Consider the following 17,605-nt stretch of genomic DNA (forward strand, 5'->3'; position numbering starts at 1 on the left):
TTAAGTTCCATGCATACAAGGACTGTATCTTCAGCATTTAGCATTATGACTGCAACATGCTGTACAGAATATGTTTATTTCATTAAATGAAGGCTCTTTATTCTCCAACATCCTCCAGTATTTAGACAAAAATAATCTAGGGGAAAAAAAAGTAATCTAGAAATTATGGACAATCTTTAATGTTACTAGATAATCTCAGAACTCTATTTCTGGGTTTAGTTGCAATTCTGTAGATTTCATTCATAAATTTGACATTCTTTCTTTCTAAGGTACTATCACAGAAGTTACTATTAGAACTCAAGAATGTTATGTGCAAAATACATGAACAGAAACAGAAAACTATGATCCATGGATCCAAAAACCTGAAAAAAGGCAGGACACAAAGTGCCCATAAGAATAACCAGATGTTGGATTAATAAACAAAAACTTAAAAGTAGCCATCAAAAGCACAAAGAACTAAAGAAACTAAAGTAGTAAAGGAAGGTACAATAATAATGTATCAAATGGAAAATATCAATAACAGATTAAAAAAAAAAAGTAAATTCTGGAATTCAAAAATACAACACCTCAAGTAAAGAAAAACTAAACCAAAAATACCAGTGGAGAGAATCAACAGTACATAAAAAATAGCAGAAAAAAAATAAGCAAATTTGAATATAAAGTGATGTAGATTATGCAGTACAAAAAAGAAATAAAAATGAAAGAAAGCATGAATAGTCTCAGGAAAATGTGGAAAACCAGTGAACAGAACATAGCCATAATGGGTGTATCAAGAGAGGAGAAAAAAAAAAAAAATTGATGAAATAATGGCTGAAAACATCTCAAATTAATTGGAGGACATTTATTGACATGTCCAAGAAACACAATGAATTCCAAGTGAAATAAATGCAATGAGATACACAAACAGGTATAGTATAGTAAAAATGCAGAAATAAAAACACAGGAAGATAATATTGAAAGTAGCAAAAGAAAAAATGATTCACCACTTATAAGGACCACACAGTAAGATTACAGTCATGTATTGCTTCGTATTGAGAATTGTAGTTTCAGGCGAGTCCACCCAAGTGTGAATATTTTAGAGTGTACTTAAAGAAACCTATATGGTATAATCTATTATGAGCACCTAGGTTATATCTGTTGTTGCATTCAAAGATGACATTTTGCATCTTTCTGAAAACAGACATTCCCAGATAAGTAAAATGGAGAGAAATTGTTGCTGGCAAACTGATTAAAAAAAAACTGGGTTTATCACCAAAAAAACAAAAGCTTTTCATATTAGTGATGGATGTATTAAACTTATTGTGATCACCTCACAATATATACAAACTGCAAACCACTGTTATACATTTGAAACTAATACAATGTTATTTGTCAATATTAAAAAAAAAAAAAACAAACTAAAAGAAAGCTAGTGAAAAGCAAGTGACACCAGACATTAATTTAAATCCATGCACACAAAAAATAACAGAACTTGTACAGGTAATTTGGAATTATAAAAGATGGTATAAATATTTCCTTTTTTCTTAAGTGAATTAAAAGCCATTTATGTAAATCAATATATATGCATTAAGTTGTTGTATTAGTATCCTTAAGAAGCTCTTTGGTAGAATTAATCATACATCATTAATCAAAACACCTATCACAATTCTATGAACTTAATTGTTTCTACGCAACAAATGGGCTTCAGTTACTCGAGTTCATTTACAAATTTCTGGACTAAATTCCAAATCTTAATTCTAATTGCCTCTACATATTAATGGGACAGAGGAGTAGTGACAACAAAATCACGAAATAGTGAATCTTAAGAGAGTACACACCAATTTAAGCAAACGCTGAATTTTAAAGAAAAGGAAAAATAGGCAGCAATACAAAATGTGAGGTCACATAACTACAAATAACAGGTTGGTGTCTACTACACCTAAAGAAAATATAATAAGCTGGCTGATTTAATCCCAGAAAGCCACTCATAACAAATTAACAAAATCATCCCTTGATTTTATATATTTTCAAAATATTTATATACTTATGTCTAAGTCGTTATTATTGCATCCATTTAAAAAGAAGTAAAACTGACCAGCCTAATTTCTTCTCTTTGTCTCTTAGTATGTCTAAAAGAATATTCTAATTTTCAGTGTCAGAAAATCATTTTATTCTAATAATTTAAAAAGTAAAATTCTAAAAAGAACTAATAAACTCAGAGAAGAAATGTAAACAACTGTCATGAAAATAAATTTGAGTTGTTAATAACTACACCACTTTGTACACAAAATTTTAGATTATTCAAAAAATTAATTCCTTATGGTAGTATTTACTAGAGTCTCTCTTAAGGTATTACTATTTCTACTTTGATCAATTTCATGAGTCTGAAAAAACAATTTCTGAAAAGCGTATATAGACAATTCTACTTAAGAACAATTTACCTTAACATTTGACTTTTTTGAAAAATTCACCACTACTCCCCAGCCAAAATCATCTCCTTCATTCTTTACCTAAAAATAAAGTAAAACAAATAAACAAGAATATTTATGTTCGAATGGCAATTTTAGACTTGCATGCACACATTATAGGACAATATTTTTTGAGATTTCCTAATAAAATAGCTTTTGAATGATTACCGTCCAGATTAGAGGAGACAGAAATAATCCCACACATGTATGCTCAATTAAATTATGATAAGGGAACCAAGAATAAAAAATGGGGACAGTTCTTCAATAAATGATGCTGGGGAAACTGGAAGGTCACATGAAGAATGAAACTGGCCCACTCTCTTATACACAGAATTAACTCAAAATGGATTGAAGACTTGAACATGAGACCTAAAACCATTAAACTCCCAGAAAAACACAGATCTGGTAAACTCCTTGACATAGGTCTTAGAGATGATTTTTTTAAACTTGACTCCAAATGCAAAGGCAACAAAAGCCAAAACAAACAAGTGGGACTACATCAAACTGAAAAATTTCTGAAGAGCAAAGAAAATATGAGCAAAATGAAAAGGTGTCTTACTCAACATAAGAAATTTGCATATCATGTATTGAATAAATGGTTAGTATCTAAAATATAGTGAACTCATAAAAAATAGCAAAAACAAGTATCTGAATAGGTATTTTTCCAAAGACATACAGACTGTCAACAGATACATAGAAAGATTCTCAACATCACTAATCACAGGAAATGCAAATCAAAACCACATTATCACCTCTCATCTGTCAAACTAGCTATTTTTCAAAATAAAAAATAGTAAGTGTTGGGGAGGATGTGGAAAAGGGAACCCTTGTGTACTGTTGGTGCAAAAGTAAACTGGTGGAACCAATATGGAAAAAAAGTATGATGGTTTTTCAAAAAAATAAAAATACAACTATGGCATGGTTCAGCAATTTCACTTCCAGTATTTATCCAAAGGCAACCAAAAACATTAAGTAGAATATTTGTCTGTATTCTCTTGTTCACAGAAGCATTGTTTATGATAGCCAAGATATGGAAGAAATTTATGTTCAATGGATGAATGGATAACAAATTGTGTGTGTGTGTGTGTAATGGAATATTCTTCAGCCATAAAAAGGAAGAAAATTCTGCCATTTGTGACAATATGGACAGTTAGGGCATTATGCTAAGTGAAATAAATCAGACAGAAAGAAACAGCTGTGGGGCCTCCCCGGTGGCGCAGCGGTTGAGCGCTGGGTTGTGAAGCTGCCCGCGGCCTCTGCGGCACCGGTTCGATCCTGGCCACTGGAGGTGGGTCCCACATGGCGCGCAGACCTCTCCTGCCGCCCGCTGCTCCCCTCAGCAGTGTACTTCAGTCCTTCTGCCTGCTCTGCTCCCCGCTCTGGCTCTGGTGAATTCTCTCACCCTCCCGCGCTTCTGACTGTACCCAGTGCTTGTATAAACAAAACAAAAAACAAAAAAAAAAAGAAACAGCTGTGCTCTAACTTAACTGTGGAATCTGAGCAGCTGCCCAAAAAAAAAAAAAAAAAAAAAACCCCAAACAACCTTATATACACAGAGAACAGACTGGTGACTACAGAAGCAGGAGGCAGGGTAGGAGGGTGGTACTGGATGTAGAATGGAAAATGGAGGTCAAAAGGTATAAACTTGTAGTTATAAAATAGTCATGGGGATATGATGTACTTCATATCTGAAAGTTGTTAAGGAAACATATCTTGAAAGTACCACAAGACAATTTTTTTATGGTTATGTATGGGAACAAATGTTAATTAGACTTAACGTGATCATTTTACAATATATGCAAATATTGAATTATTTTATACAACTGAAACTAATATTGCCTTTTATCAATTTTTAAAATTTTTTAAATTTTTAAGAAAATTTTCCCTTTCTAATAGCTAATTTTTACCTATTATTAAAACCTAGGTTTAAGAACTCTCTATGAAGTCTTCCCATTATGAATTTAGCAAGTACTCTCTAGCACTAAAGACATGATGGGAGGCTGGAAGGAACAACTTCTCACCAGCAGAACACTGGTTAACATATATTGTGTGAGGGTTAGACATGCGTACCAACATATATCAACATCAAACAGAGACACAACCAGACCAATGAACTATGGTGGTGGGTGCATTTAAGAGGTGTGAATTTCTAAATCATACACAGTTTTGTGAAGCAATACAACCTCAATAAAATAAATGTATAAACTAATAAATGGAGATATAACCATATATTATTTGCCTCCTGATAGAACTTAGCAACAACTAGGAAGTAGTGTTGTATTCTTAAACCTCAGGAAAACCAAGAAACCAAGTCAAAATCATTGTTAAGCCTAAGTAAAACAATTCCAAAGGAAAAAAAAATTACTGCAAATTTGATAAGCCTCCAGAATAGCAGTATCGGGAATCTCTCAAATGGCAAACAGATGTTAAAATAATATGGTGATAGATGTAGAGTGGTAACATATCTGAAGAGATGTGAACTTCTACCTCTGAATCATATACAGCTGTAAGCCATAGTTACATCAATAAACAAATATTAAAACTACACAGTGTACTTGTTCTCAAACTATCTGAACTCTTATCGCCAATGATTCATCCAGTACTTAGAATTAACATTTCATAACTGGAAATATTGTGTATGTTACTTATAAAATTATTTTATATCAACCCAAAAGAAAATCAATGAAGACTACAAAGGTCTTTTCAAGACCCCTCCTTTAATCAGTGCCATATGAAACAGATAAAACAGTATAATACAGAATCACTACTATAAAAGGAAGCATTTTACAAAGAAAAGACATTAAAATATTAAAAAAAAATTAAATACTAAAATTTCCAAATATTTTATGAAAAAAATAACACACCTTCACCAAACGACCCGGTTGTAGAAATGGTAAACAGTATTTTGGTTTGTGAATATATTCTTCAATTTCTTTACCCAATTTGGAAAGCTGTTGTCTAATCTTATAATAGATGACGACACTTTCTTCATTTGGTATTACTATTTTATTGTACTGTTGTTCTGAGTTCTTTACCTCTGTAAAAGAACACATGTACAATACTAAAAATGACATACTTTATGTAAATTACACTGAAGATATACCTTTTTTCCTAGTCCAAAAGGAACAAGGTCAGTTTGTACCGATCAGAAGTTTTGAGGAAGAGCTTCACAGATGTCCATAATACACATAGTCCAGTTCTCCCTTCTACTTTAAGGTTCACCTAGAACCTTAGAAATTTTCCTAGAATTTCTCCACTCACTAATTGTGAATCCTGGAAGTAGATCTGAATTGGCAGTGGTTGTATCTGATGAATTAATTCTCTCTTATAATGAGGGCATCTCTGACAATTCTAGATCCACACAGTCCAATAGAGTAGTATCTCATAAAACTTTATGTAGTGGTAGAAATGATCTATGTTGTGGGCCTCCTTGGTGGCGCAAGGGTTAAGATGCAACCTATGAAGCAATCCTCAGCCACTGCAGCACAAGTTCATTCCTGACCGGGCAGGGGGCAGCCCACAGCCCACATGGCGCAGCAGACCTCTCCTGACTCGCCTGCTGCTCCCCTCAGCAGTGTACTTTGATCAATCTGCCTGTTCTGTTCCCCACTCTGTCTCTGGTGAATCCTCTCACCCCCCACACCTCTGGCCTGTACCCCTGCTCTGGTATTCATAAATGGATAAATCTTTAAAAAAAAAAAAAAAGATCTATGTTGGTTCTTTCCAGACACCAGTCATCTGTAGTTATTAAAATAAAATTAAATTAAAAATTTATTCCTCACACTAGCACTATTTCCAATGCTTAACAGCCGTCTGTGGCTAACTGCTTCTGTATCGGAATAGCACAGACATAGAATATTTCCACTATACAAAAATTTCTACTGGAAAGCACTACTTTGGACCTTCTAAGTAATATGCCACTTGAATTCTCAGTGAAGAATCCAGTTTGTTAATGCCATCAGGATTAGGTCTTTAAAACTGGAGACAATTCAACCACAGTTATCCCTCCACTCAGTCAGTAGCAAAAACACTAGGCCCCTTTCACAAATTGTCATTTCGTTTAATCTAGCTATTGGTGATGCCATTTCCTACTCCAATTCTTTTATCTAGTACTGACTTCCCTTTCTCACTGATTCCATTACATCTCCAACCCACTGTGAAAAAACACTATTTTTACTTGGATAAAATACACATGAAATTAATGAATGTATTTGTCATTAATTTAATAAGGTACGTTAAAAAATGCAACACTGCTTGTAAAAAATTAAATAAATCTCAAAACCAGTCAGCTCAAGTTTTTAATTGCCTTTTTCACCCATATATTTTTTCTAGTCAGAAAAAATTACAATTGTTGTATTAAAAAGAGAAGATCCAGGGCCTCTCTGGTGGCACAGGAGGTTGAGAGCAGTGCTGTGAAGCTGTCCAGAGCCTCTGCAGTGCCTGTTAGATCCCCACCGGCCTCAGAGCAACCCACATGGCGCAGCAGACCTCTCCTGTCTCGCCCTCTACTCCCCTCAGCAGTGTATTTGTCAGTCTGTCTGTTCTGTTCCCTGCTCTGTCTCTGGTGAGTCCTCTCACCCTCCCACGCATCTGGCCTGTACCCCGGTTCTTGTATAAATAAAATAAAAAAATGTTAAAAAAAAAAAAAAGGGAAGATCCACATTTTAATAAAAATGGTACATTTTAGCAGGAGTCCAAGATTATAATCTCAATTTTGAAAGCAATCAAATATATAACCTAAGATCCTGATTTAACTTTAGTCTTTTTTTCACCCAATTAGTAAAATGATGCTAATGCTTCCCTTCCAGTTCTATGGTTTGTAAGGAAGAAACTGCTCTTAATTAAGACCTGAAATTTCAAGGAAAGAGAAAAAATTAGAATCAAGAATCCAAGTAAGGACAAAAAAAAAAAAAAAAAAAAAAGTTAACCCACTTGGATAGTCTAAGCTTTCATTTTTTTTTTAAAGGCACATAATTATATTTCATTTACTTTTGGCTACATAAAAATTTAATAGAAGTGTCCTATACAGCCATGATAGAATGGTATCTTAAATTTGCCTTTACTGTTAAGTAAACCATAGCAATTTATAAAATGGGAATTTTATACTGTCATTAAAAATAACATAGTCAAAGGATTTTTAAAATTACACTTTCAAAAAGTCAGTATCAGTAACCTTATGAATATGAAACATTTAACCAAGGTTAGTCAGAGTATTTAACAAATGACATCAATTATAAGTACCACCATTACTATTACAGAAACATATTTGATCTTATCTTAAGAAAAAGGCATATATATGTATGAGAAAGAAAAAAGATGATGAAAGAGCTACAAAGTGTTAAGTGGTTGTGTGGATGTCTATGTGAGATGGTAAATATTGTTTTCCTCTATATTTTTGATGCATTTCCTGGGTTTCTTTTCCCCCTTACAAAGACTATGTACTATTTTTATAAGTATCACAAGTATATTATTTTATCCAAACCAATATTGTAAATCTGTTATCTCAAAAAAACAAAAAAAGATGTGGAGATGGAAAAAATGTTCTAGTTGGTTAAAATTAGCAGACTGAAGTTGTTATTTTACTTTATGTAAAGACTAAGATTTACCTTACTGGGAAAAAAAAAGGTCAATGCGTTTGCAAGTAATTTTATACTTACTCTCTACTACTCCTGGAATTGCTCTATAATGCTGAAACTGATAGAAAGATTTTTCCAACATGTACTCAGGGTTAATTTCTTCCACACGTAGCAGGTTCAAAACCATGTTGTATGTCAAATGAAAAGCGCTATTTAGAGGATCAGCTGAACCCTAAGAGAAAAAAAAAAACAACGTTGTAGGTTTTCTCAAAGAAATTTACACAAATATTAACTTGTTTAATAATTTAATCTATTATTAAGGAAGAATCTACAGAAATTTATCATGTTCTTTCCTTTAGTGCTTTAAAAAATGACAAAGTGATAAAATATTTGCTCTTTGGGAAAATAAAATAGTAAGTAGAATGGTGGTAGTTAAAATACTGTTTGCCAAGTACATTAGTTATCTGCCTTCTAGACATCTGACAGATTACACTTCCTGTGTCCTTCCTTCTGCCCCCACAGTGGCGAACATAAGTTGTAGTAACGTGTAACTTCTGGGCCAAAAATTTAATTGCTGGTGTGAAACACTCTATCCTTCTGCATAGTGACTGATAATATTCAAGGTAGTAGTTTCTCCATGAGCATGAGTCCCTAAAGAATAATGATGAGCAAAAACTCCTCTATAAACTTACATTAAACAGGTAAGACACATCAGCCTTTAAATAAGCTACTTAGATTTAGGTCTGTTATTACAGCACAAATCAGCCTTTGCTGACAGAGTACACTAATTTATTTCAGAATGAAAATGGTTACATAGTTGTAGAGAAGAAGGACCAATTCTTGGAAGATACCTGCTAAAATACTGACGGGTCCTGAAGTATGCTACATATTTCTAAATGGCATAGCAAAACAAATACTCTTAGAGGCTCTTAAATTGGTCTGTGGGCAAATGTTACAGCATTCAGACTTATAAATGCATACACATAGAATTTTCTGAGGAGAAGGAACAGGGCTTTCACCAAAGTCTCAAATGACAGTATTCTTTAACTACCCCCCAAATCTAGGCACCCAACCTAGAGATATATAGTAATACCTAATAGATTTTTTATAGGCTTTACATGAAAATAGGGCCAACAGTAGATGTTGTTTACCTTCCGTTCTATGTATTTAAGTAAACAGACTCATATAAAAATGTTCATCAAAAAAAAAAAAATTTAAATAAAAATAAAAATGTTCATCATCCACTAAGGTTCTAGCATGTGCTAATTACTGTAATAATGTAAGTTTATTTTCAGTTCACACCAAAAAAACCCACTTTATTGTCACAACAAAATAGACTGTGTTATCTCAATTTTAAATAAGAAATAGATTCACAAAGATGAAGAGACAGACTTCCCCCAGACTGAACAGGCATGAGGTATAATGTAGAACCCTGGGCTAAGGTCCTCCCAAAGGGCAAGTTTAACCTGCAGCTTATTTTATATTCCTGCCTTTCAATACTGATTTTACTAAGATGATAGGAATCCTCCAATATTGATCGGTATTTCCTAACTTTTTATGTATTTAATTTTATCAGCCAATTGATAAAATTCTTAAATAACATATTGCCTAATAAACAGGGTCACCCAAAATTTAAATGGAACAATACAGGCAGTCAATAATAAAGATTTAAAACTAGCTGCATTCTAGACAAACTCTGAAGGATTACTACAGTTGCTTACTGACAAGATGTTAAGGTGGAGTCAAACTAATCAATTTTTATTTTTATTTTTTTTTATTCACTTATTTTTATTTATTTTATTTATTTATACAAGCACTGGGTACAGTCAGAAGCGCGGGAGGGTGAGAGAATTCACCAGAGCCAGAGAGGGGAGCAGAGCAGGCAGAAGGACCGAAGTACACTGCTGAAGGGGGCAGCGGGCGGCAGGAGAGGTCTGCGCGCCAGGTGGGACCCTCCTCTGGTGGCTGGGGAGCAGCCAGGGATCGAACCGGTGCTGCAGAGGCTGCGTGCAGCTTCGCAACCCAGCGCTCAACCGCTGAGCCACGGGGGAGGCCCTAATCAATTTTTAAAAGGTAACTTTTGCAACAATACCGTCTGAATAGTATTCTACTAATTATCTCAACGTTTAGAGTATTTGGTTCATTCAGGCAAGTAGTTTAAAAAATTGCCTGAGTATTTTTGCATTTTGAACTGTAAAAGAAGAAGATAAAAGAAAACGGATCAATGGGGCTTTTCTCATTTCTTCATAAAAAGTCCTTAAAAGGGTTCTCCCTGGCGGCACAAGGGATTAAGCACAGCACTATGAAGCTATCCACAACCTCTGCAGCACAAGTTCGATCCCTGGCTGGCCAGGGAGCAACCCACGTGGCGCAGCAGACCTCTCCTGTCTCACCCGCTGCCCTCCTCACCAGTGTATTTCAGTCAATCCCCCTGTTCTGTTCCCTACTGTCTATGGTGAGTCCTCTCTCACCCCCCACACCTCTGGCCTGTACCCCAGTTCTTATATGCATAAATAAATCTTTAAAAAAAAGAGTCCTTAAGAAGTTTTCTTGAGTACAACAGAGAACAGATCTTAAGAGAATAAGTATGTTCTTCCTCAGCTTCCAAGAAGTTTAAAATAATGAGGAAGGTCAAAAACATTTGTTTCTTCAAAATCAGTTAGTTTTCCTAAGCCATTATAACAATGCGGTTCATTGTTGAACACACAATTGACTACAACCAGACTGTACAGTCTCCTACAATTAGCACTTTATGTATTATAAGAAACCAGAAAGTTCATTTCATCATTTCAGAAATGACAGAAAGTTTTTTAAAAATAAAACTAGTATATTCACTTCAAGTATTGGGCTATTTCCATGTTCTTTTGAAAATATAGGCACTATACTGATACATATCTTTTTCCTGGTTCTACTGACAAATGTAAAATATGTCTTTACTACTGAATAAAAGATACATTCACCAGTCTTTCCAAAAGGCTGTTAAACACTTTCTACCTGATTTTTTCATTTGAGCAAATTATAATGAAGTTTTGCTCATATGCTATATTAAGTATATTTAAAAGGTAAACTGCTATCATGCCAAAGTCTGTTTGAGACAATAATGAAAATATATATTTGCATGAGGTATGGAGAAACAGCAGCACATGTGGTTAGGAAAATGGACTCTGAAATCAGACTGGCTGCCTGAACTCAAAAGAGGATTTTCCATTTAACAAAAATACAACTTAAAGGGAAATTATTTAACCTCTGCCTTATTTATAAAAATGGGGATAATAACAGCAATTACTTCAGTGCTTGAGATATACTGAACATTCTCTTAGTTACTGTTAGTGAATAATATAAATCCTTTTAATGATAGTAAAATGACATGAAAAATCCCAGGGCACAAAAAAAGTAGCAGGGTAGTCTCAATTAAAAAAAAAAGTGCCTAGAAATACAGCTACGTAGACAACGTAAATACAATACTGTAAATATTGTAAATATTTACAAATACTGTAAATACAACTACAGTATTATAAACTGAAACTATATCTTTGCAAACTCTACAGCATTCAGTGTGAAATATTATCACTTCATATTCACTAGGATTGTTGTAAATCAAAAGGACAGATAGTAAGTATTGGCTAGAATGCAGAAAAACTGGAACCCTTACACATTGCTAGTAGGAGTATAAAATGGTATAGCTGCTGAGGAAAAAAATCTGGCAGATGGGTCCTCAAAAGTTTAAACACAGAATTACTACATAACCCAGCCATTCCACTTACAGGTATAAATCCAAGAGAAAGACATGCTAACACAAAAACTTGTGAACAAATGTTCACAGCATCATTATTCACAATAGCCAAAAAGTGGAAAAACTGAACTGCTCATAATGAATGGATAAATAAATGTGTTATTAACACATTTTAACACAAAGGAGTATTAACGGAAAAAAAAACTGATATATGGTAAAATATGGATGAATATGAAAGCATTATGCTAAATGAAAGCCAGATACAAAGGATGACATACTGTATGATTCCATTTATATCAACTGTCCAGAAAAGATAAATCTATAGGCACAAAGTACATTATTCACTTGCCTAGGGTTTGGGGGAAGAGGAAGAACATTATTACTGGATACAATTTTCTTTTTGGCTTGAAGAAAATTTTCTAAAATTGATGGTGGTAAAGGGAAAAGAACTGCAGATGGATTAAAAACCACAAAAATGGTAAATTGTACTTAGGTGATTTACATTTCAAAGTTATGTTTTAAAGTTAATTTGAAAATGATAGACAATGGTAATGCAAAATGGTGCAATCCTAGGAACACAGGCACTTCAATATTTTCAAAATAGAATTACCGTATATAATCTATCAAGCCAACTTCTGAATATTTACCTAAAAGAATTAAAATCAACAGGTCTCAAACAGATATTAGCACTATGTTTGGTGCAATATTATTCACAATAACCGAGAAATGGAGATAACCTAAATGTTTATGGACAGACAAATGAAAGGATAAAGGAAACGTGGTATATAATTATCATATCAATGAAATATCAAATATCAAAATTTGTCCATTAGGCAATTTTGTCACTGGGTGAACATTATGGAGTATAATTATAAACCTAAATGGTATAGCCTATTACACACCTAAGTTATTTGGCATAGCCTACTGGGGGTCACCACGATATACATGCAGTCTGTCACTGACCAAAACACTGTTAAGGGATGTTTAAGGGACATACCCAATGGGATGAAATTAAACCTTAAGAAGAAAATACTGCTGTATCTGAAAACATGGATAAACTTTGAGAACATTATGCTAAGTGAGATAAGTCAGTCACAGAAAGGTAAACATGCATGACTCCATTTATATCCAATAGTCAAATTCATAAATCCAAAGGGTGAAATGGTGGTCACCAAAGACGGAAGGGAAAAAACTAATCAATTAATGGCATAATGTTTCAGTCAAGCAAGATAAATATGCTCAAGCTATTTACTGTACAATATTGCACCTACAGTCAATAACATTTTTACATTTAAAAAATGTTAGATTCCAAGTAAAGTGTTCTTTCCACAGTAAATATTTTTTAAAAATTAACAAAATGAAAAATGACAGATTTTTACATTTATAGGGTAAAAACCCAGAGATATCAAGTATGAAAAACCTACATTAAAGAAACCAAGTGCTGTGATTAAGATAATCCTCTTCCGGTCTGGCAACCTGGTTCAATTCTTTCCATACATAGAGTACAAGGAAAGAAAAACAGTGCTTATTTATTGCATAATTTAAAGGAAAAAGTAAACAAATTTCTAGTTTTGTATCATTTTTCTTACATGAAGAACTAAAGTTACATGGACACTTAAAAATAGGTTCCCAAGAGTTGCCATAAAAGAGGACCAGAAGGCAGGGAAGCGCAGAACCCTGCTCCCCTCCCCCGCCCACAGAGGCGGCACTCTCTGACCCGCAGAGAGGAGGAAAACGACAAACTAAAACGGCCAACAAGAACAAAGGACGCAGCAAGCGGGACTGTGAGTGGAAAGGAACTATTGCAGCCACCACACCCTGTGAACGGGAGCTGTGGAGAACCACCGCAGGATCCTCCGCGGAGGTGAGCTCCGGGCGCCATTGCAGAGAGCCCCGCCCAGGAGGAGCCCAGCCCCAGCACACAGCCCCGGCCGCCCGGTAAGCCTGCGCGGAAGCGGCGCGCCGGAAAAACAGACGCGGAGCGGGATTGCGCGGGGAAAGCGGCGCGGATTGCGCGGATCGGATCGCAGCTGCCCAGGTCCCCGCGCCTGCGACCTAGGCTTGCCGGGAGACGACCTAGGCTTGCGGGGAGACGCGCGGAGGCCCTCCCGGAGTGAGCAGGAACCAGGCGCCCAGGCAGGGGAGCGGGATTCAAAAGGCGCCATTCCCGCGCCACTGATCTGGGCTACAGCCCGCGTCCTGGAACTGAGGGCTTTGGAACTGAGACCCGGGGCACGAAATTAGGGGCGTGGGTTTCGCACGACGGTGGGGCACAAGGCAGACACAGCACCCCAAAGCCGTTGAGGTGTACCCTACCATCCCCGCTCTGCTCCCTGTCCCACGGGGTGGAAAATCAGCTCCCCAAGGGCTCCAGGAGAGATCTCTGGCGCCACCTAGCGACTGGAAGCCAGCACAGGCTCCTGAAGGAGATAGTGGCCAGCTGGGGAGTTAGCCCACGCCTGGCCCCTTCCGACCAGTAGTCTGAGCCCACAGGGGGAGCGAGCGCCCACAGCCGGGGCAGACCAGGCACGCAGAAGAGTGTGCCTGACACCTTACGCGCAGGGAGTGTGTCCCACATCACCATTTTAGAACAGGGACATTTCTTCAGTAAAGACTACCTGCAGAAGGCTTCCTCAGGAGCCAGAGGTGAGCGGGGGAAGTTCGCCCACGCCAGACCCCCTCTGGCCTGCAGTCCAAGCCCAGTGGGGGAGCAGGAACCCACCGCCGGGGCAGACCAGGCGCACAGGGGAGTGTGTCCCCACATCGACATTTTAGGACAGGGACCTTTCTCCAATAAAGACTGCTTGAAACTGACAGATGACTCCTGGAGGAACCAGAGGGGAGCAGAGAAGCTCACCCAAGATGCCGGCCAGTCCCAACTACACAGTGTCCCAACGCATACGGCAAATTAGAAAACAGACAGTAGGGAGGAGAAGAACCACACGCAACCTAGCAACTCTCCAGAAAAAAAGCACACCACAAAAAGAAAACCAGCCCTCAGATGGCAACGACAGTAACTTGGAAGAACTTCTGAGCCTTCCAGAAAGAGAATTTAAAATTGCCGTGATTAAAAAACTGACAGAAGTCATAAAGGAAAACAATGATAAGGGAAAATAATCAACGATCAGAAGAATGAAATTGAGTCCCTAAAGAGGGAAGTAAAAGAAATGCAGGAGATCAAAGAATTAGTGGAAGAACTAAAGAATTCTGGGAAAAGCAATGAAAGCAGAATTGATGAAATGGAAGAACGAATAAGTGCTCTTGAAGACACAGAAATAAAAAGAACCAAAACAGAAAAGGAAAGAGAAGTACGAAGTAAAAAGAATGAAGAAAGACTTCGGGAACTATCTGACTCCATGAGGAAAGGAAATATAAGAGTTATAGGAATACCAGAAGGAGAGGAGAGAGAAGTAGGAACAGAGAAAATATTCAAAGAGATAATTGAAGAGAACTTCCCAAATGAGAAGAAGGAGCTGAAATTTGATATACAAGAAGCAAGAAGAACACCAAACTTCCACGACGAAAGAAAAAATACAGCAAGACACATAATAGTAAAGCTCCCAAGAATCCAGGACAAGGAAAAAATAATGAAGCTGGCAAGAGGGAAGAAACAGATAACATTCAAAGGAAAGCCAATCAGGCTGACATCAGACTTCTCCGAAGAAACACTACGGGCAAGGAGAGAGTGGAGGGACATAGTCAACAGACTCCAAGAAAACAGATGCCAACCAAGAATACTCTATCCCGCAAAGCTCTCCTTCCTCTTTGAAGAAAGAATATGGACCTTCCCAGACAAACAGAAACTCCGGAATTTCATTGCAACTAAACCCCACTCCAAAAAATACTACAAGGAGTCCTAAAGCCAGAACCTCAGAGGGACGAATAACAATGAAAGAAGGCCAAAAAAAAAAAAAAAAGTTATTAAAAGAATAAATAAATAAAATCAAAGGAAAGACAAACACAATGGCAAATACAGATGTTAACATATCAATATTAACTCTAAATGTAAATGGACTAAACTCTTCAATAAAAAGACACAGAGTTGCAGCCTGGATTAAGAAACAAAACCCAACCTTTTGCTGTCTACAGGAAACACATTTAGCTACAAAAGATAAAAATAGGCTCAAAGTTAAAGGATGGAAAACAATCCTACAAGCAAATGGGCCAAAAAAGAAAGCAGGAACAGCTATACTTATATCAGATAAAACAGATTTCAAACTCAAAAAGATAAAAAGAGACCCCAATGGTCACTACATTATGATCAAGGGGACAATATTTCAAGAAGAAATAACACTCATTAACATATATGCACCAAACGAAGGAGCACCAAAATATATCAGACAACTGTTGTCCTCTCTGAAAACAGACATCAGAGAAAACACATACGTAGTGGGAGACTTCAACACACCACTATCAACAATGGATAGATCAACAAGACAAAAAATAAGTAAAGAAACCAAAGCTCTAAATAAGGACCTAGAGCAATTGGGCTTAACAGACATCTATAGAACACTAAACCCCAAAAAAACGGAGTACACATTTTTCTCAAGCGCACACGGATCATTCTCCAGGATCGATCACATACTGGGGCACAAGACAAACATCAACAGATACACCAAGATTAAAATCATATCAACCATCTTTTCTGACCATGAAGGCATCAAACTAGAAATAAACCATAAAAAGAAGGCAAGGAACTTTCCTACCTCATGGAGATTAAAAACCACACTACTGGAAGACCACTGGACTAATGAGGAGATCAAAGAGGAAATTAAAAAATTTTTTGAATTGAACGACAAGGAGGACACCAATATCCTAAATGTATGGGATGCAGCAAAAGCAGTAATAAGAGGAAAATATATAGCAATAGAAGCTCACATCAAGAAACAAGAAAGAACTCAAAGAAACAACCTAATTTCGAAGCTCAAAGATCTAGAAAAAGAACAACAAAAAAACCCCAAAACCAGTAGAAGAAAAGAAATAATAAAAACCAAAGCAGAAATAAATGAAATTGAAACTAAAAAAACAATCCAAAAGATCAATGAAACCAAGAGCTGGTTCTTTGAAAAAATAAATAAAATAGACAAACCCCTAGCCAGGCTCACAAAGGAAAAAAGGGAGAAAGCACAAATAAACAGGATCATCAATGAGAGAGGAGAAATCACAACGGACACAGCAGAAATCAAAAGAATAATCAGTAACTACTATGAACAGTTATATGGAAACAAGTTTAACAATCTAGAGGAGATGGACAAATTCCTACAACTCTACAATCACCCAAAGCTAGATAAAGAAGAAATAGAACACCTAAACAGACCAATTACAATTAGCGAAATTGAAATGGTAATTAAAAACCTCCCCAAAACAAAAGCCCAGGACCTGATGGATTTACAAATGAATTCTACCAAACATTCAGAGACGAATTAGTGCCTATCCTTCACAAACTCTTCCAAAAAATTGAGAAGGAAGGGACAATACCAAACACGTTCTATGAAGCCAACATTACACTAATACCAAAACCGAACAAGGACAACACAAAAAAGGAAAACTACAGGCCAATCTCCCTAATGAACACTGATGCAAAAATCCTCAATAAAATTTTAGCCATCAGAATCCAACAATGTATCCATAAGATAATTCACCACGACCAAGTAGGATTCATTCCAGGGGCACAAGGATGGTTTAACATCCGAAAATCAATCAACGTTATCCAACACATCAACAAAAAGAAATATAAAAACCATATGATAATATCAATAGATGCTGAGAAAGCTTTTGACAAAGTGCAACACCCATTCATGATAAAAGCCCTTGAAATTCTTGGGATACAAGGAACATACCTCAACATC

The 17,605-nt window shown here is 36.2% G+C and overlaps 1 protein-coding gene across 1 annotated transcript in view; it reads right to left on the bottom strand.

Moving 5' to 3' along the window:
- Positions 1-17,605, bottom strand: part of MTREX (Mtr4 exosome RNA helicase) — a 76,268-nt gene that overhangs the window by 22,931 nt on the left and 35,732 nt on the right. The window contains exons 16-18 of the mRNA XM_037530800.1: positions 8,105-8,255; positions 5,312-5,484; positions 2,421-2,489 (exon numbers count right to left, since the gene is read on the bottom strand). Of these exons, the coding sequence (XP_037386697.1) occupies positions 2,421-2,489; positions 5,312-5,484; positions 8,105-8,255 (393 nt within the window). The remainder of the gene's footprint in view (positions 1-2,420; positions 2,490-5,311; positions 5,485-8,104; positions 8,256-17,605) is intronic.

The sequence above is a fragment of the Talpa occidentalis genome, unplaced genomic scaffold, assembly GCF_014898055.3.
Source record: "Talpa occidentalis isolate TD23 unplaced genomic scaffold, MPIMG_talOcc4v2.1 talOcc4.6, whole genome shotgun sequence".
NCBI classification, from domain to species: domain Eukaryota; kingdom Metazoa; phylum Chordata; class Mammalia; order Eulipotyphla; family Talpidae; genus Talpa; species Talpa occidentalis.